The sequence below is a fragment of the Oncorhynchus clarkii genome, chromosome 17 (genome assembly GCF_045791955.1).
Source record: "Oncorhynchus clarkii lewisi isolate Uvic-CL-2024 chromosome 17, UVic_Ocla_1.0, whole genome shotgun sequence".
Lineage (NCBI taxonomy): Eukaryota > Metazoa > Chordata > Actinopteri > Salmoniformes > Salmonidae > Oncorhynchus > Oncorhynchus clarkii.
Window position 1 is genome coordinate 72,740,044 of NC_092163.1, and position 21,796 is coordinate 72,761,839.

The 21,796-nt window shown below is 43.2% G+C and overlaps 1 protein-coding gene across 3 annotated transcripts in view; it reads right to left on the reverse strand.

Annotated features, from left to right (window-relative positions):
- Nucleotides 1–21,796, reverse strand: part of LOC139371389 (metabotropic glutamate receptor 4-like) — a 274,781-nt gene that overhangs the window by 190,855 nt on the left and 62,130 nt on the right. For all 3 annotated transcript variants that reach the window (XM_071111770.1, XM_071111769.1, XM_071111771.1), the window contains exon 2: nt 9,891–10,936. In XM_071111770.1, coding sequence (XP_070967871.1) covers nt 9,891–10,436 — 546 coding nt within the window. In that variant the 5' untranslated portion in view covers nt 10,437–10,936. The remainder of the gene's footprint in view (nt 1–9,890; nt 10,937–21,796) is intronic.

The window sequence follows — 21,796 nt, forward strand, 5'->3', positions numbered from 1 at the left end:
AACATCAATCCACTACCCTAGTACCCACTACCTTGTTTGTGATAATATGCAAACTATAATGCAAAATATTGCTGATTTCACCAAAAAACGTTATTATTTCACTTTATCTCCCCCACCTCACATCTCTCCCAGTCAAGATTATCTTTGCTCGAGCCTCGAACTGAGTGTGTGTGTGAATGCACTTTTAAATAAGAAGAGATTGCTTCTTCTATGCAAATGTTGTAGATCAGTACAATAAAATATGTCTCAAATGGAAGGGAAACAGATTGTTTTTCATCTGTAGCCCCATAAAATCAGCCAAAACAAGCTCAATAACTCAGTGCATGCACACAATTCTATAGACTATGCATTCACCTATATTTTAAATAGGCTAAATCTAGATGTACCATTCAAGTGGTTGTTATTATGTTATGTAGTTAGATTGTTAAAAAAATATAGAAAATAAAAGTGTGACTTTATAACTGGTTTACTACTGCATACATTAATACATCTCAAATGTAATGATATTGAACTCAAAAGATCTGTCTGGATCAAGTGCCATTCTGTGACTTTGGCTAACAGGTCTTGTTTTTTTCTCTTGGTATCACAGATCTTGATACTAAACTTGGTGTTGTGACAACACTACGTACCGCTAGCAGCATTTTAGCTAGCACATAACAGTATGTGGCTATCTAGTCTATGTTTTATAAATGTGCAATGAGCATTAAAATGTATGTATATAAGGAATCGTTCTAATTCTGAAATTGTCAAAGACCCTTTCCACCCCAGTCATAGACTGTTCTCTCTGCTACCGCATGGCAAGCGGTACCAGGGGCGCCAAGTCTAGGACCAAAAGGCTTCTCAGCAGCTTTTGCCCTCAAGCCATAAGACTCCTGAATAGATAATCAAATGGCTACACAGACTATTTCCATTGTGTCCCACCACTCACTGTTCTTCAAACAGTGTGTATTCAAGGGTGTATTCATAACAGTTCAACTGTTCTATCTTGTTAGCAAGCAAATAGATCCAAATTGGCTAGACTTGAAATATAAAGATTAGCTGGCTACTCACTAGCCCTAACACATCCGACACTGCAAACACCACAGTGTATATATATCAGACATTCACTACAACACTGCAAACATGTCAATCAGTGGCGACCCGTCTTTCAGGGCAGGTGGTGCGAAAACCCATCTGTTTTGAGCCCCTCCTATTAAAAAAAGTCATGTTTTGCATGAAATTCTGGCATTTAATTCATGTCACATATCAATTTAGCAAACAATGAAGAAAATCATTGAGTTAATAAAGCAACATCCAAACTCATTCTTGAGTAAGCAGCTCCAAAAAGCAGGTGTTTCAGCCTTCAGTGCTTTCTGTGGTGGAGGGGCCGTGGCTGGCTCAGGGTTCTGTCACTCATGGGTACATTACTTCACCGTAGAATCTACGGGAGAGCTAGGTAGTTCAAGCCCCCTTGGGTACTGCTTTGATTGGACTGATCATGTCAACAACATACTTTCAACATCTTAGCTAGCAAACCAGTGTTGTATCTTTGGCATCATTAAAAGTGAAGACTGTTATTTTATCAAATAAATTCTCTAATTATTATTATGTGATTAAACAAATTATGTAAATGTAATTAACTAGGAAGTCGGGGCACCATGGAAAATCTTCAGATTACAAAGTTATAATTTTCCGAATATAACTCTTCAGATATTTTAATATCTGATCAATTAATTAATGATTCTTTACCTCACGTCAGTCTCATTCCAAACGTCATAAATTGTTGATTGTCTGCACAAACATAGCCTTTACTATGACTCATCCATACAACAATAGGCTTAATCATTTATTTACGAACTAACTAAATAATCACAGAAATGCATAAACAAACAAACAGTATATATGTTACTAACAAACGATAGGGAAGATTCCCTAGTGGGCTAAGCCGATATGACGGCTTGGTGGACAAAGGGAAGTGGGTGTGGACTGAGAAAGAGAGGAAGAGACAAAAGGGATCACTACACACAATTGATAATTATATTAATTGAAATGCTAATCCTTTGCACATGAACGCTCACTCATTCGGGAATAATTGCAATCAATAAATATTTACGCCCAGGTGTTGTGATCTTTTCTGTTGGAATCTGTTCTGTCTGCTGGAGAGTTCATCCGAGTCTCTCTCTCTCTTTCTGTTTTCCTGAAGAACAAAGTATTTCGTTACTTCAGAGTACCATTCAGAAATGTTCTCATAGAATAGATGTTTCGGCGGATGTCGGTATTCTAATCCCAGGTTTCCGTAAATTCTAGCTGCAGACTAGTAATTAGTATCCAAGATTTGCTCTTATTCTGTCGGGATTGATAGTCTCAGAGTTGAAAGATTTCCAGCAGTGTAGCCAATGCTCCACGTGGCATGGTTAGGAATTCAATAACTATTCACAATCATAACTCACGCTGGGCATTTGCTTAGTCTAAACTACTCACAATCACAGCTCACACTGTGGGTTTCCTTAGTCTAAACTACTCGCAATCACAGCTCACACTGTGGGTTTGCTCAGTTTTACTCAATCCAGTGCCACCTCAGTTTACAACGAGGTATGCATGGTCTGAAGAGGATTTCCTCAGGATGGGGTTTTATTCGTAACAAAAGAAAAGGCGGTTCTATGATGCCTGATCATGTCTGTGCTCACGGGGCCAATGATTTAGTTCAACTTTAAAGGGAATACAATTCTCTCACATTAAAGTTTTAACATCACATCATTTCACAAACAGTTTCATCTTTACTCATTCATGTTATACAATAGTTAGATACAAACCTTATAAGGCACCTGTATAAACAGAGTTATGGTAATGTGGCTGTATTGTCTTTCATGAGGTCACAAACATGAAACAAAACGGATCGGGTCGTAGCTGGCTTCTCCACTGACCGTTTACACATTCTCCAATACATGGATATTGTTCAATTCTCAAATTCTGTGATGCAGTAGAAGTTCCTTTGTTCTACTGTGAAACTCTCTCTAGAGAGAGAGTCTCCATCAGGAATTTACAACCTGAGATAACAGAACCTGGGTGTAGGAGATAGTGAGAGCGAGAGGGAAGCCACGATCTATACCCAGAAAGGGCCACGTCATGACACTAGCTAGCTAGATAAGCAGTCATCATCATGAATCACATCAACAATCTACTAGCAAATCCTTTTAATATGAAGAGAAACAAGAGATAAAACATCTCTGCGCTCATCGGCCATAGGACATAAACAAGTCAGAAATCGCAAATTCAACAATGAGTAGTTTGGAAGGGAGCAGTCGCAAACTACAAGCATTGCATTTCAGTATTTTGCGACCCCTCCCTGCTACTCAATGGAGAAGGTGTGTTTTCCAAGTCTGGGTTGAAGGATTTAAAACATCTGTCTGAAAGGGTCACAAAACATGAGAATTTTGCATCACAGGTAGACAATGCAGGTAAACTGGGATTACTGGGGAAATCAAACATTGTGGCTCAGCTACACACCACACATAGACGAGCCATGGCCTTCACAACCAACAAACAAAGGAGAATAGGTATGTGTAGAATGAATTCCAGAATTATAGCATGCATTAAATAGTGTGGCAATTGTGAGACAGCACTACAGGGCCATGACGAGTCGGCCTACTCCTGCCTAGGCATTTTCAGGTGTATTTTTGAATCCGATGCGTGAAAGAGATTACAGGCTACAAAGCCATTCTGACGACCAACACCTTATTAAGTGTACATCATCATCGCGATCCAATTAAAATGCAGCACCATGGGCCAGAAAAGGTTGAATGCATTGGCCATGCTGTCGATCCAGCATGACGTCATCCAGAGAATGACAGACTTTGACGACAAAATAATTGAGAAGTTTGCCAGGGAGATGTTAATACTGTAGCTAAGAAAGTAACACTATATGTATGTTATGTAAGAAGCTAAGTAGCCTAAAAATTTGGACCCTCTCCCCCTCAGAAGTTAGTCTACTGTTCTGACTTGGTGGTGCAGCCTATAGCCTGTTTTAGAGAAATGTCATCATCTAATATTGTAAGAGCTTTCATTGTCTGCTTATGTCTCCACGTTATTTACTACACAGTTCTGACTTGGTGGATAAGGAGAATACTATAAGAACAGCCCATGTTTTAATTTCTGGCGCTGTCCATTTAAATAGTGCTGAATGAGGCGTATAGGCTACGTCCGTCTCAGCTCGCTCATGTCTTGTGTCTAATCTGTTCATCGTTGCCTTAAGCCGTAGTTAGTTTGTACATCTTCATTTTCACATTGCTTATATTCACTGAGTATACAATCATTAGGAACACCTTCCTAATATTGAGTTGCATCCCCTTCTGCCCTCAGAACAGCCTCAATTCGTCGGAGCATGGACTCTACAAGGTGTCGAAAGCGTTCCACAGGGATGCTGGCCCATGTTGACGCCAATGCTTCCCACAGTTGTATCAATTTGGTTGGATGTCCTTTGGGTGGTGGACCATTCTTGATACACACGGGAAACTGTTGAGCGTGAAAAACCCAACAGCGTTGCAGTTCTTGACACAAACCGGTGCGCCTGGCATCTACATCCATACACCGTTCAAAGGCACTTAAATATTTTTTCTTTCCCATTCACCCTCTGAATGGCACACATACACAATCCATGTCTCATTTGTCTCAAGGCTTAAAATCCTTCTTTAACCTGTCTCATTTACACTGATCGAAGCGGATTTAACAAGTGACATCAATAAGGGATCATAGACTTCACCTCGATTCACCTGGTCATATCATGGAAAGAGCATGTGTTCTTAATGTTTCATATATCCAGTGTAGGACTATCTCATTAGTATCTTATTTATAATTTGTGACCCGTTTCAGGAAGCTAGGTGTATGTCGCACGTCACTACTTCACAGGAGAGGCATTAGAACATATTTAAAAAATATATATAAAAAAATGTTTTTTTTTCCAGACATGCCTTCAGGAATATGTGAACTTTCATGTGCCATAATAACAAACTTGTATTACATCTGTAAATACGAATACAATTGTTAAATTACAAGCCTAGTTGGTTTAGCCACGAAAAAGTGAGGAACCTTCCCACTAGCCATGATTGGCTGAGATAATGGATGGTCTGGAAATGAGTTTGGATTGGTCTGCCGTGTAGCATTCTTCTGTCTATAATGTGAGCTGCTCAGTATGTGTAGATTGTCCTTTCTATAGCTGCGTTTTTGAAAGAAATAACATTTGCCATCAAGAACTACAAACGTTTTGCTACTTTTCTCAACAACATTGACGCCCTGAATTTAGCAGGTGGTACTTTCTGCTTTAGCTACCTGCATATTCATACTACAGCTATGACAATGTTTGTATTGGTAGTAGTGTGAATTGCGATTATGCCAGTTCATTGTTTCGCTAGCTACTGTAGCTACATGTCTAAACAAAAGACTCCAGTTTTCCAGATGATTACATGACCCATCAAGTTAGTCAAGTTAGTCATGGGTGTTTATGGCCATCTATTGTTTTTCATGAACATGTGTACATATCTAGACAATAGTGACCTATCCACTTAGCTAGTTGTGCTGGGGGGGGGCATTTATTTAACATTATACATCAATTTAGACAAGTATATCTGGGTAAGAGTCATCTAAAAGTTATTAAATATTTATGAAATATTTGTATCTGGACACTTTCTGTTTTTGATATTGTTACTATGCAAGTGACCACTTCACTGTACTGTTTACATCTTTATCAGAGACAGTAATGTGAAGAACAACATGACCTGCACCAAAGTCAGATTAGGAAATAGGCCAAGGACTAGATAAAGTGTATTTTTACCTGGAGTTTTCCCTTAATGTAGTCTACTACTTTTACCACTTTTAGTCTTGAAATCTTTGGTTGTTTACTACACTACTCATTCTGTTTAGCACGTGGCCTCATGTCAATCCTTAAAGAGATGGATGGGGCTAAGGCTTAAGAGGGTGTGAACGATGTTGAATTGGGTAGACAAAGAAGAGCTCTCCAGTAGGTTTACCAAAACATTCAATAGCTATTTTCTCAAAATTGGGGTTACAAGTTTATCAACTTTCAAAACAGAATTTCCTTTCCCATTGTTCCTCAACAGCAGTGTATGATATACCGGGTTCTACTTTTATCCCATCTTAAAAAAACACAATTTCAAATTTTGCTACATAGGACCATATCCAGCTGGTGGGTCACACTTTAGGCAATTAAATTATGCATTTAATTGTATTGTTTACTTTGTGTATTTGTAACGATTCTCTTCTTGTGAAGTAGAGGCGGACCAAAGCGCAGCGTGGTGGTTGTTCATTGTATTTTATTGACGACACTATACATGAACAAACTAACGAAAAAAACAAGAAACGTGAGAACTCAAAACAGCCCTGTCTGGTGCAAACACAAAAACAGGAACAATCACCCACAAACAAACAGTGAAACCCAGGCTACCTAAGTATGATTCTCAATCAGAGACAACTAATGACACCTGCCTCTGATTGAGAACCATACTAGGCCGAAAACATAGAACTGACCCAAAACATAGAAAAACAAACATAGACTGCCCACCCAACTCACGCCCTGACCATACTAAATAAATGCAAAACAAAGGAAATAGAGGTCAGAACGTGACAGTACCCCCCCCCCAAAGGTGCGGACTCCGGCCGCAAAACCTTGACCTATAGGGGAGGGTCTGGGTGGGCGTCTGTCCGCGGTGGCGGCTCTGGCGCGGGACGCGGACCCCACTTCGCCATTGTCTTAGTCCGCCTTATTGTCCGCCTCCGTGGCTTACTCACCATGCCCACCCCTCTCAATGACCCCACTGGACAGAGGGGCTGCTTGGGACAGAGGGGCAGCTCGGGACAGAGGTGAAGCAGCTGCTCGGGACAGAGGGGCGGCAGCTGCTCGGGACCGAGGGGCGGCAGCAGCTCGGGACAGAGGGGCGGCAGCAGCTCGGGACAGAGGGGCAGCTGCTCGGGACAGAGGGGCAGCTGCTCCGGGCGGAGGGGCTCTAGCGGCCCCTGGCTGACTGGCGGCACTGGCGGCCCCTGGCTGACTGGCGGCCCCTGGCTGACTGGCGGCACTGGCGGCCCCTGGTTGACTGGCGGCACTGGCGGCCCCTGGCTGACTGGCGGCACTGGCGGCCCCTGGCTGACGGGCGGCACTGGCGGCCCCTGGTTGACTGGCGGCACTGGCGGCCCCTGGCTGACTGGCGGCACTGGCGGCCCCTGGCTGACGGGCGGCACTGGCGGCCCCTGGCTGACGGGCTCCTGGCTGACGGGCGGCACTGGCGGCGCTGGGCAGACGGGCGGCACTGGCGGCGCTGGGCAGACGGGCGGCACTGGCGGCGCTGGGCAGACGGGCGGCACTGGCGGCGCTGGGCAGACGGGCGGCGCTGGCGGCGTTGGGCAGACGGGCGGCACTGGCGGCGCTGGGCAGACGGGCGGCACTGGCGGCGCTGGGCAGACGGGCGGCGCTGGCGCTGGGCAGACGGGAAGCTCAGATGGCGCTGGGCAGACGGGAAGCTCAGATGGCGCTGGGCAGACGGGAAGCTCCGGCAGAGGCGCCGGACAGGCGGGAGGCTCCGGCAGAGGCGCCGGACAGGCGGGAGGCTCCGGCAGCGGCGCCGGACAGGCGGGAGGCTCCGGCAGAGGCGCCGGACAGACGGGAGACTCCGGCAGCGCTGGAGAGGAAGGCTCTGGTAGCGCCGGAGAGGCGGGAGACTCCGGCAGCGCTGGAGAGGAGGAAGGCTCTGGACGGATGGGCCGGAGAGACAGCCTGGTACGGGGAGCTGCCACCGGAGGGCTGGGGTGTGGAGGTGGTGACGGATAGACCGGGCCGTGCAGGCGCACTGGAGCTCTTGAGCACCGAGCCTGCCCAACCTTACCCGGTTGAATGGTCCCGGTCGCCCTGCCAGTGCGGCGAGGTGGAATAGCCCGCACTGGGCTATGCAGGCGAACCGGGGACACCGTGCGCAAGGCTGGTGCCATGTAAGCCGGCCCAAGGAGACGCATTGGAGACCAGATGCGTAGAGCCGGCTTCATGGCACTTGGCTCGATGCCCACTCTAGCCCGGCCGATACGCGGAGCTGGAATGTACCGCACCGGGCTGTGCACCCGCACTGGGGACACCGTGCGCTCCACGGCATAACACGGTGCCTGCCCGGTCTCTCTAGCCCCCCGGTAACCACAGGAAGTTGGCTCAGGTCTCCTACCTGGCGTAGCCATACTCCCTGTTAGCCCCCCCCCAATAAATTTTTGGGGCTGACTCCCGGGCTTCCATCCACGACGCCGCGCTGCCTCCTCATACCAGCGCCTCTCCGCTTTCGCCGCCTCCAGTTCTTCTTTGGGACGGCGATATTCTCCTGGCTGAGCCCAGGGTCCTCTTCCGTCTAATTCGTCCTCCCATGTCCATACCTCCTCGCGCTGCTCCTGCTGCTGCTTTTTCCGTTGCCCATTACCACACCGCTTGGTCCTGTTGTGGTGGGTGATTCTGTAACGATTCTCTTCTTGTGAAGTAGAGGCGGACCAAAGCGCAGCGTGGTGGTTGTTCATTGTATTTTATTGACGACACTATACATGAACAAACTAACGAAAAAAACAAGAAACGTGAGAACTCAAAACAGCCCTGTCTGGTGCAAACACAAAAACAGGAACAATCACCCACAAACAAACAGTGAAACCCAGGCTACCTAAGTATGATTCTCAATCAGAGACAACTAATGACACCTGCCTCTGATTGAGAACCATACTAGGCCGAAAACATAGAACTGACCCAAAACATAGAAAAACAAACATAGACAGCCCACCCAACTCACGCCCTGACCATACTAAATAAATGCAAAACAAAGGAAATAGAGGTCAGAACGTGACAGTATTATAATTAGCTCGTGCGTTTTTCTCCACAAGGAAGGGGATGCTATTTTGTTGGGTCTGTAACCATGCTTGCCAATGACAATCCAATTCAAACATTTATTTTTAAACAGATGTTCAGTAATGGGCCAAATGTAATTCCATTTCATATTGCGATGGTGGTTTAGTTTGCTCAATGCACTGTCTCTGCACCGGTACATTGTCTATAAAACGTTTCTCTCTCTCTCTCTCTCTCTCTCTCTCTCTCTCTGTGTGTGTGTGGTCTCTCTCTCTGTGTGCGTGTGGTCTCTCTCTCTCTCTCTCTGTGTGTGTGTGTGGTCTCTCTCTCTCTATCTCTGTGTGTGTGGTGACTTTATGAAGAGTAAAGTTAAGGCCTCAACATCTTGTCTTTACTAACATCTATCAGAATTTCTGTTGCTGTCCATTTCGAAAGTGCTGAACGAATAGGCCTACTTCGTCGCAGCTCATTTTCTTGCACTTGCTTATACTTAGAGCTAAGTGTTAAATACATGAAAGCAAGCATTATGAATTTACTGAACATCAATGTAATAATGTTTGTGTGTGGTTCTAAAGTCAAAACTCATGTCGGCATGTATTATTATTGAAGGAGAATGTGGTTGTTATCGAGTTACAACAATCCACAAGGAACCAGTAGAAACACATTTTATTTAAAGAAGTCAGACATCAGCTATGGTTTGTAAAATGGCAGTAAATGAGAGTGAGTGAAATGTTTTGCTGCAGACGTGGCTCAGCTGATAACCAGGTGGAGCGGTGATAAGGATTCACTCCATGGTGCTGAAAGGAAAGCTCTGCTGCTGGGACAGCTGTATGTAGGCCCTAACAGTTTGTGGGCACCGTTTGTCACCGTTAAAGTACATTTAATGCATTGTTTATTGTTGTGTTGTGTAGTGGCTTCGCTGGCCTGCATCGATAAAAATTGGTTGAGTTTGACCCACCAAGAGACACTCACACTGTAAACACTCCACCACAACCACACAACCATGTAGTGAAGACCCCCAAGGGGTGGTCCTTACCTTGAAGAGCCGCAGTATGTTGGCCACCATGATGGACACAGAGCTGGACGAGGCTCCAATGACTCCCACTACCCTCTCAGGCTTGGTGATGATGGGTGCTCCCCCGCCAAGACACTTGACGTCCGTCCCGTCCTTCTCGATGAGGGCCTGGACGAATGTAAGTGACTGCTCCAGGGCGTGGGTGTCCCGGGAACACGTGTCTAGAATGCGTGCTCCCAGCGTGATGTTGGGCAGCAGGGAATGGTCGTTGTTGATACGGTCCAGGGCGAACAGCATGGCCTCCAGACGATGGATCCCCTTCTCCTTCTTCAGCTCCCCACAGGCCTTGCCTTCGTTGCCCCTGGCGTGCACAGGGAACAGGCCTCCCAGGGAGATGTCTCCGTCGATGCGGATGGAGTTGAGGTGTGTGCCACCCGGGCCTTTGGGTTTGGCAGCCTGGGCAGTCATGAGAGAGCAGTAGAGTAGAAGTAAGAGCCTGATCAGGCTGCCTCTGTGACAGATCCTGTCTGTCCGATGCAAAGCACACCCCTGGAGCTGAGACACCATGACCACAGCCCAGACACGAATACTGACACACTCTAGAACCCAGTGGAATCAGGAACACAGAGAACACTACTTTATGTCATGGGGGTTAATCTTAATAATACCTTTCGAAGAGGTGGGCACAGAACAGGAGATGTGTCTCGTTGCTTTGCTCTAAGTTTGGTTCTTCAAAGGATATATCCTCTTCTTTTCTTATCTTTTTCTTTCCTTCTATTCTCCTCACTCCATGGTCTGACTAGTGTGGTGGGCAGCTACTCCTCTGCCCGCTGTTACTCACCACCCTGCCTATGGCGATCCCTCACAGGGGGCATTAAGAAGAGCAAAGGTGTATGATAAGCTCTTTTCCCCCCTCTCTCTCTCTCCCTCCTTCTCTTACTCTCTCCCTCCACGTCGATCAGAAGTTTTTAATCTCTCCCCTTCCCTTGGGGGTGGGGGGGGTTGGTTGATTCGTGTCAGAGCCTTCAGGCCACTCGGCTCAATTCTCCGGGTTGCTGAGTGAATTCCTGCAAGATAAAGCAGAGGAGGAGCGATGAGAAACACCACACAGAATGAGAGGGGCTAGAGATGAGAGAAGGGATTTGTGTTGGTTTGAGCTTTTCACTGCTTTCTTTTTCTGTCAAAACTCCTTTTGCTGCAATCCTGTGTGGAATGATGAGACAAATCTTTTCTCTCACATGCTGTCTTTCACTCTCACATGCTCTCTCTCTCTCTCTCTATCTATCTCTCTCTCTCTCTCTCTCCCTCCCTCCTCCCTCCTTACCTACCCACCCACCTCTCTATCTTGAATTTAAAAAGGGTTGCCATGGACTCCCAAGGTCGAAAGGCATGAAAGTTAGCTCCCACACGCCTCTTTTCAACATACTCAATAGGAAAACTAGCCTACTGTACTAATGTGCCTAGCATTGTTATGTTGCAACATTTTTTGTATGACGTGTATTCTCATGTCTTGATTACATGTACTATATCTCTTTAGGTTCTTACTGTCAGTACTTAAATCAGATATTTCCTCCATACAATTATGTTGCTTCTGTTGATTTGTTCTTAACCTCTTCCCGACCGTTCCCGATCCAAAGATGACATTAAGGCAACATCGGACCAACATGTTAAGATGACACTAAGGCAACGTCAGACCAACATGTTAAGATGACACTAAGGCAACATCAGACCAATATGTTGCGTCTTTTATAGAAATTCCACATTCCTCTTGACACCTCGTATCCCTTCTGTCAAATGACAGATCAGAGAGGAGGAAGATATTGGATGAATCATCACACTTTCCCCTATTGGAGTCCTCCTTTCCTATTCTTCCATCAGCACGTTTCCCACTCTTTTCTTTCCCACAAAGCTGTCATATCGGAGTCTCCACCTTGTACGGCATCAAACCATTGGGATGGTTTCTCTGAAGAGACTGTGAAATGGTAATTGCAATATTACTACAGGAGCAGAACTGCTTTGATACAGGAGTAGGTAAGAGGAGAAATGTCCCCAGAAGAACTAGCTCTTCAAAGTTTAAACCCATATAGCGTGACTTGGTTCTTTAACTGTCACGCCCACATTCACTTGTGGGAAGATAGCCCAAATTGGATTCAATTCCATCTCTATGCCACTTATCATTTTCATATCATTTTAATGATTTGGTTTAACTTGACGTGAGTACGTTCACACAAATCCTAGTCAAGCACAATGTAGGAGCAGTGTGTCATTGGAAAATCTGCCACGCAAAATCAAACATGGAGAGCTTTTTGATAGTCCAAGGCAATATCTATCTGTGATGGGCGCCCATTAACAAAGTATAATACTGAGGGAATTGGACACAATATACTGTTGCATAAGAAACTATATCACCAAAGGTGTAGCCCACTGATCTGCTGCACCATCCCCAAATCGAAGTCACTAATCCCATGCCTTCTTCAGTGCAGCAAATACAATAGGCTAGTGGCCATTCCTGAATAAGGGCTTTAGTTTTTGAGATCCCCCTACCTGAGGTAGAACAAAACACAACCATGGTTTTTCACATGTCTTATGTCTCCCCATTTATGAAATGTATGGTTGTGAAAAAATATTATACTGCAAAAGTGTGTCATGACTGTCCTGTGAGGATCAGAATGGGTCAGATCAGACTGGGGGGGTGGGGGGGTAATAACCAGGCCTCTCTGTCTCCCACAGAGGGGGAGCTGCTGGATGATCGACCGTTTACACCCTGTCGTAAATTATAAGAGAGGGAGACATTCTCTCTTTACCCGCCAGTATTGGTTAAAGGAATGTCCCTTTGTCTCCAGACAGTTTTGCCTGCTCTAAACTCTAACGTCCAGAAAGTGGAGAACGGAACAATAATTCTAACATAAAGAATGTGGAAAACAAATATAATATTGCTTTTCATTTTGTGATGTCATTAACAACTGTATGCATGAAATTGAAATACCGTAACTGGGAAAGTATATACACTTTAACCTCTTTGATCTCTAGGGGCGCTATTTCCTTTTTGGATAAAAAACGTTCCCGTTTTAAGCACGATATTTTGTCACGAAAAGATGCTCGACTATGCATATTCTTGACAGTTTTTGAAAGAAAACACTCTGAAGTTTCAGAATCTGCAAAGATATTGTCTGTTAGTGCCCCAGAACTCATTCTACAGGCGAAACCAAGATGATGCGTCAACCAGGAAATGAGCAGAATTTCTGAAGCTCTGTTTTCCATTGTCTCCTTATATGGCTGTGATTGCGCAAGGAATGAGCCTACACTTTCTGTCGTTCCCCCAAGGTGTTAGCAGCATTGTGACGTATTTGTAGGTATATCATTGGAAGATTGACCATAAGAGACTACATTTTCCAAGTGTCCGCCTGGTGTCCTGCGTGGAATTCGGTGCGCAATTGCCAGCTGCTTGTACTTTTCCATTTGATTGAGGGGAGAAACCATGCTTCCAAGAACGATATATCAATGAAGAGATATGTGAAAAACACCTTGAGGATTGATTCTAAACAACGTTTGCCATGTTTTCAGTCGATATTATGGAGTTAATTTGGAAAAAAGTTCGCGTTTTGAGGACTGAATTTTCGTTTTTTTTTGGTAGCCAAATGTGATGTATAAAACGGAGCTATTTCTAATACACAAAGAATCTTTTTGGAAAAACTGAGCATCTGCTATCTAACTGAGAGTATCCTCATTGAAAACATCAGAAGTTCTTCAAAGGTAAATTATTTTATTTGAAGGCTTTTATGTTTTTGTTGAAATGTTGCGTGCTGGATGCTAACGCTAATGCTAACGCTACATGCTACGCTAGCTAGCTACTTTTACACAAATTATTGTTTTCCTATGGTTGAGAAGCATATTTTGAAAATCTGAGATGACAGTGTTGTTTACAAAAGGCTAAGCTTGAGAGATGGCATATTTATTTCATTTCATTTGCGATTTACATGAATAGTTAACGTTGCGTTATGGTAATGAGCTTGAGTCTGTATTCCTGATACCGGATCCGGGATGGGGAGATCAGAGAGGTTAAGGAAACTGTCAAGTTTCCATCCAATATGTTGTGTATATAATATGAACATTTATGAACGTATGTGTGTTAAGATTGGAATGTGATTTTCGATTTCTAATGAGATGATAGTTTTTGTCATCCTTTGTACATTAAGTAGCCAAGCCTCAAGTGAGGTCAGAGAGCTTGTCCGCTTGCTCTAGACTACATGACAAGTCATTGAAGCCATGGACAAATAAGAAGAAGAACATTGTGACCTCTTGTGCACAATCAGAGCCTTACACTCAAGTCTGAGAGAAGGCCAACCAAAACTCTTTGTCGGAACCAAGAAGGCTTGGTTCCGACAGAGATAAACGATGAACGAAGGCATTTCACGCGTAAATACATTCTTGATTTCTTACTCCAAACGGGCAGCGATTTGTGTGCAAAGTATATGATTAATGTGTGAATAGTTATAGAATGTATCCACAATAAGTGTCCATCTATCTCTCTCTTTTTCCCCCTCTCCATCTCTGTGTTATAAGCCGTCATATTGTGTCAGTCCGCTACGGAACCTTGTCTGATGTAAAGGGCATATCTTTATTTTGTGTTATTATTTAGTTAACTAGTAAATAAATGATTAAAACAATTAATGTAGTACGGAATCATGAGCAAGGCTGGAATTTTTGCAGATCCAAGAAGGTTACGATTGTTCAGAACGATGATATGATAAGAGGTTACAATTCATATGTTGACTGTTTAATGGATGTTATAGGTAAAGACATTATAGAGTTTAATTTGGGAAATGGTAACTCTTTAACTTCTCTAGGGTAGGGGGCAGCATTTGGAATTTTGGATAAAAAGCATTCCCAAATGAAACTGCCTTCTACTCAGGCCCAGAAGATAGGATAGGCATATAATTAGTGGATTTGAATAGAAAACATTCTTCCACTAGATGTCAACAGTCTTTAGAAATTGTTTCAGGTTTGTATTCTGAAAAATGAGGGAGTAAGAGCAGTCTGAATGAGTGGACCCTGCCGTGTCACAGAGCTTTTTCATGCGCGCGACCGAGAGAGTGCCTTTCTTGTTTACCTTTTATATTGATGACGTTATTGTCCGGTTGATATTATTGATTATTTAGGCTAAAAACAACCTGAGGATTGAATATAAACATTGTTTGACATGTTTCTATGAACTTTACGGATACAATTTGGATTTTTTTTTCTGCCTGCTGAGACTGCGTTTGAGCCTGTGGATTACTGAAAAAAACGCACAAACAAAACAGAGGTTTTTGGATATAAAGAGAGACTTTATCGAACAAAGGGAACATTTATTGAATAAATGAATGTCTTCTGAGTGCAATCATATGAAGATCATCAAAGGTAAGTGATTCATTTTATCTCTATTACTGACTTGTGTAACTCTTCTACTTCGCTGGCTACTGTTTGTAATGATTTGTCTGCTGGGCTATGTTCTCAAATAATTGTACGGTATGCTTTCACCGTAAAGCATTTTTTAAATCTGACACCCTGGTTGGATTCACAGGAAGTTTGTCTTTAACATATGTAAAATAGTTGTATTTTTTTCTGAATTTTTATAATATATTTCTGTATTTGAATCTGGCACTCTGCAATCTCACTGGATGTTGGCCAGGTGGGACGTCCCACATACCCTAGAGAGGTTATACAAAGTCTTCCGTGGTGCCCCAAATCCTAATTAATTGTTACATGATTAATTTAATCGGGTAACAATTAAACATAGTTAGTGGATTAAACAAATAATAGTCGTCAGATTAATGAAAGTAAAGTTATGACAAGTGGTTAAATTGATAAATATTGTGACACACCCTCTAAACTCAAATCATGCAGAATAATGCCTGGCCGGAAGGGGGATGGGCTCTATAATCTCATTAACCCAATATTGCAAGCACTAATATTGCTGCAATTTGGAATACAAGTAGTCTGTTGTTTGCCCTACATACACAAAAACAGAATAAGGATATCTTAATGCATCTTGGAAATATAGACCTGTAAACCACAGGAGAATGGTAGCACCTTAATTGGGGAGAAGGGGCTCTTGGCAATGACTGGAGCGGCATTAGTGGAACGGAAACAAATACACCAAACACATGGTTTCCAGGTGTTTGATGCCATTATATTTGCTCCGTTCCGGCCATTATTTTTGAGCCATTCTCCCCGTCGTCAGCCTCCTGTGCTGTAAACACAGAGATACAATAGATGGAAATATCAGATTAACTCTCATTCAGTGCTGTATGGTCCAGTCTGACAAAAATACATACAGTTATGCATGTTCTTTTGGTGATGTAATTATTTTAATCTAATGGGCTCTGAGAAAAACAACTGGGCTCCGACATAAATTACAGTTATGTCTATTTCAGTGAAAGATTATATTTGTTCAGCTCCTACTCTTGCAGTTACATTTGGGGCCACTCCCAGATTTGACCACTAATCCTATATGGCATCCAAAATTGCATATGGCTGCCACAATACCATTCAATTGTGATACAATCACCTGTATATACACATGTTTTAAATGAGAGACATCTTTCAGATTTGTGTACTGTCCTTATGACCTGCACTCAAGACTATTTCTGTACAATTCAACTTTGTTGGAAATCCAATATTCCTGCTATAGTTACACTCAAACACTTTTGTCTCGAATACAGAAAAGGCAGCAGACTGCTTTGCATGGCAACACCAAGTATTCCACACCTCTTTGAGGATCAATGATTCAACTTGGATGCTCCAATAAAAGGGAAAGAGAATCCAACCCTGCACTCTCATACTAACCCTAACTTTACATATTGTCCCCATTGTGGTATAATTGCTAGTCCAATGACCTTCCGCTGGCTCCCTGCATTCGTGATGCACAATGGAATGTTCAGTGCACTCTTCTATAGTTATGGTTGAGCGGGCACATGACGTTTTCCAGAAAACCATGACCACCATCCTGGCTGTCTACCCTGGAGTTGCCATACATGTTGACTTGGTGGCAGGTATCCTAATGGTTAGAGTGTTGGACTTTTAACTGAAAGGTTGCAAGATTGAATCCCTGAGCTGACAAGGTAAAAATTTGCCATTCTGCCCCTGAACAAGGCAGTTTAACCCACTGTTCCTAGGCTGTCATTGAAAATAAGTCTGACTTGCCTCGTTAAATAAAGGTGAAATAAATGAAAATATTGTGTATGGGTAGAATGCAACCAAACATTATGTCAAGCGCATAAGGCAGGTGTTCACCACAATGAACCAACACAAACTGACGATGTGTATTGAAGTAACCTTTAAAACCATTTCAAAACCAATCCAAATGACCCCACGATGTACGCTGGAACCAAATATTTTTCGTACTTTGCTGTCTAGAAAAATATTTTTTATCAGACTTTGAATCGACATTGCACACTGCCCTCAACCTTAGTTTCAATGAGGAAAACAGGCAAAATGTTAGAGCTGTACATATACGCTCTTAGAGGAGGTGACTGCTGTGGTAAAGGTTGCTTTTCTGTAACTTGGTTACGCTACTGTGTGCTTGTGTTGTGAAAGGCTTCTTATTATATTTGCGGAATTGCCCATTGTTATGCTGTAAATCTGAATGAGATTTAAACATGAGCACACATTGAAAAGCTATGTGGCTTTAGCTATTCAAACACAGAGGCATGGTAGTGCCACTGAGTCTTAGATATACCAAGAGCCTTATGAAGCCCTTTTAAAGACAGAATAATGCAAGACAAAAAACAAGGGCCACTTATATAAAGGCGAAGGTGTTTGAGTGCAAGCATGTTGGCCATATTGGATTCAGAAAATAATTACACTAAAACAGTCATTATGGACATGAATGTATATATTATATATATCATATTTACACATGCTTTAACCTCCATTAAATGGTACTATGGCAGCCATATTGGATTTTGGAAGACATCTATCTATAATATACTCTATACATATACTAATCTATACATATACTGTAACCACTTCTGCAGTAAACTTTTTTTAGACGTTAGGGATGTGTTTTGTTCTACCTCGTGTAGCTGTATCTCAAATTTTGGCACCTTGCCACTACCCTACAAATGGAACTCTACAACAAACTGGCAACTTTGTAGTGCTTATTAGTGCACAGATATAGTTTGTACCAGCCTACGAGTTAGGCCTACATTGTAAGGATTACACACACAACTTCCTATTGAAACATTGTTTCAATTTGTTGTAACCCAACCTATTTTGGTGCAGAGAGGAAGAGGCGAAGCAAGACGGTTTACTTTGCGCCAAAAATCTGCACGAAAATAAGAGCATCAAGTGAGGAATTTTCGTATGTAGCTCAATGAGAGTCACAAATTTGGTCAACAAAAAAATGTAACTGCTAATTTGCTACGTGAGGCTTATTTGAACAAATAGAAGATTCATAATGGCTAGGTTGTTTGCGAATGAACAAATATAAGTGGATGCTGTTATGTATGGTGTGGCATGCTGTACATTGAACTGTACATTGCTATGGTTTACGACAGTGTGCTGCTTTATGTATGAATGGGTTGTGGCACGTCATTAAACGTCAGAGTGATGTAAAATGTTTAAAAAAACATACAGACTTGCGTTCTTCTACAGCTAAGCTAGATACAGGCGCACGTAACCATTTTGGAAACAAAAAAAGTACTTTCTATCGGAGTTGTTCCTGTGTTCACACGCATATCTGCCCTCTCATTGGCTCGAATGGTCCCACCTGATTGCGCCTCCTTCCGCCTAGGGCTGCTACCATGACCGTATTATCGCATAGTCATGATCGCAGTCAAATTCCACGTGACCATTCAGTCACGTTAATTAGGATTCTCGAAGCTCTGATGCCGCTGATGGTCATTTGTAGCCTACCAAACTTGCTAACTGCCTAGTACTTTGCACTCTAATGTCCCTCTAATCACTCTGACATCAATGCAAATCTGATCGAAAATCTAATCAAACACTTCATGAGAGCCCATCAGCTCAGGTTGCGCAACATTTCTATAGGCTATTAAATTGTATGAGAAAACAGAGTGATGGCCTCTATTAAAAAGAGGAGGATCCCATCAGCTTTCTATAACCTAGGCCTACAATATTTATTTATCAGCTTTCCAAATATTAAGCACATTGCTTCTCTTTACAACAGGAGTTTAGCCAACCTGCCTGGCATGAAAATTAACCACGGGAAAAGTGTCCTCCATTCTCTATTTAAGTGAATACATTACATGTATTTTTTCCCCTGCCCCCGTTTTGAGACAAGTGCATGATAATCGTCAATGCTAAATCAAAAGAAATTTCGGACATATATTATTTAGCACATGTAAAGACAAGATTAAGTGAGGAATAGTCTGATGGGTGACAATATTAGCCCATCACTTTTGAATTATATATTAGCACTTGAATGAGTCACTTCATCAGTCTCTCATTCACAATTCGACAAGCACTTGATAACGCCTCGATTTTCCTGGCGCATCCCCTTTCTGTCGCGGTAATGCCCCTTAAAAAAAAAACATGCCTTTTGCGGCCAGAGGCCATTGTGCTCTTGGACTGAATATAATAATTATAATTCCATTCTCCCAGCTGTGTTTTCCGAAGCACCTCTCATTCAAGTTTAAAAAAGCAATGCGTGCCTATTTTAGCAACTTTTTCAAATTATAGTCTCACACCTCATGTAGCCTAGGCCCTGCTTAGCTTCAGAGGCAAGTCATCAGTGGGATGCAGGGTGGTATGCTGCTGTAGTCAGGGAATGCATTAATCATTATTGATGTTGTCTAAATGTTTGTCTATTTGCTTTTGTTATGCACATTCTTTGCATGAACCTGTTTCTTAGGCAGTGGTGTGTGTTCACGGATGCCAAGGAGAAGTCAGGCTTCCCCAAAAATGTGAATGAAAGAAAAACGATTATACAACAATTTCTCTTTCGACTCTGTGTTTTAAACATTTTCCTTCAATTCGCAAGTGGCTGAATTAATCTGATCTGATCTGATCTAACCATAAATTAATATATTGCGCCACCGGCCTTACATAATTGAAGTTCAATATGTTGATTAAAATGTTTGTAGGCTCGTGTTAACTAGCTAGCTAATTTAGCTGGTTCATTGTTGCCTCTGCGAGGAAGTTAGGCTACAAATAATTTTGTAGATTAGTCTAGGACAACAACAACTGAAAGTGTGTACTATTGTATGACAGAGGCACAGACCCTTTTGCCAACATGAAAGAGAGGGGAATGGCATCCAGTCTACAAGTAGGGTGAGTCAACAAGTTCTTTCTACTTGCGCACACACACGCACACACACACACATAGACACACAGATAAATCAGTGCCATGGACAGCCACATGATATTTAGCAATGTTGATTGGACTAAATCGTTTTCACTGTATTAGACTAAGAATATAGCCTAGTTGATTTGATGATGTTTAAAAGTTTAAGTAGAAATGGTGCTGGAATAGTGGAGGCAGTGCTCCTGTTGTCTTTGTGCTGACTTGCGGTAACTCTCTGGGATTCTAAATCAGTTGTTGTTTAGTAAACTGTCGGAAACATTAACTTGCTTGATCATAGGTCATGTAACTTCTTTTAACTTGTTACATTAAATATTTGCTTTGGGGACTTTACTGGCTCTCCGGTTTTGTGATGAAACAAACGTGTGGTTGAATTCATTCCGCCACTGTGTGACTTGTCTTTTTGTTGTCTCTGCCTTATTGTATATTACAATGGTGTATGAACTAATGGGTTATGGAGCAAACAATGCAATTATCACAACATAGGTTGTAATATGGCTTTTTTCCCAGCTTGGCATCCTCAGTGATTTTACCCACGCACCATTGCTGTTCTTAGTTGTTAGTGGTTTAGCCTGTTTTGGGAGTTTAAACCAAATATGGTGCATAAATGAAGATACTGTAGTTCATTGAGAAAAATGGTCAGTTCTAGTCTACTAAATGGGGTGGGTCTCCCATAGACACCAATACAATAGCAGTGGGGTCTGGTCTACTTAGAAATTCTATTAATTGTCTCTGTTTAAAGGTATATAGGCTAACCTCTATTCGTCGTTATTGTCACACCCTGATCTGTTTCACCTAACCCTGAGCCTGCCTGCCATCCTGTAACTTTGCTCCACCTCTGGATCACTGAACTCCGCCTGTCCCTGTACTTTGGCTCCCACTCTAGATTGTCGACCCCTGCCTGCCTTGACCTGTCGTTTGCCTGCCCCCGTGGTTACAATAAACATTGTTACTTCACACTGTCTGACCTTGGGTCTTACCTTGATTCCTGATAGTACGAACTGGTCATGACTGACCCAGCAGACTTGGACCAGCTCCGCAATGCCATCTCCTCCCAAGGAGCCACCATTAGTAGACACGAGGAGATGCTTTGCAGTCTGATGGAAGGGTTCTGAGCTGTGGCCGAACGTCACAAACAAACCTTGGACGCATTGCGGGAGCAAATCCGTTGGTTGCCTACTAGGCGGCCTACCACACGGGTAAACTCCCAACCCTTCTGTAACCCCGCTGGTAGCAGCGCCGTCACCCCGGGTCCCGGGGCACCCCGCTTACCTCCCCTTTGAGCGCTACGATGGAGATTCCAGAACATGCCGGGCCTTTCTCTCCCAGTGCTCCCTCGTTTTCGAGCTGCAGCCTTCTTTGTTCCCCTCGGACCACTCAAAGATAGTGTACATTATTACGATTATGTCCGGGAGGGCACTCGCCTGGGCCATGTCGGTGTGGGAGCAACAATCCACCATCTGCCTCAGTCTGGGTACCTAGAACCCGGAAGCACTGTTCGACACGTTCCTGTGCAGATTATCGAGGTGTTAAAGGATGAGCTGGCAGCCTGAGAACTACCGACGGATCTCGACTCACTCATCACTTTAACCATCCGGATCGATGGTCGGCTACGGGAACT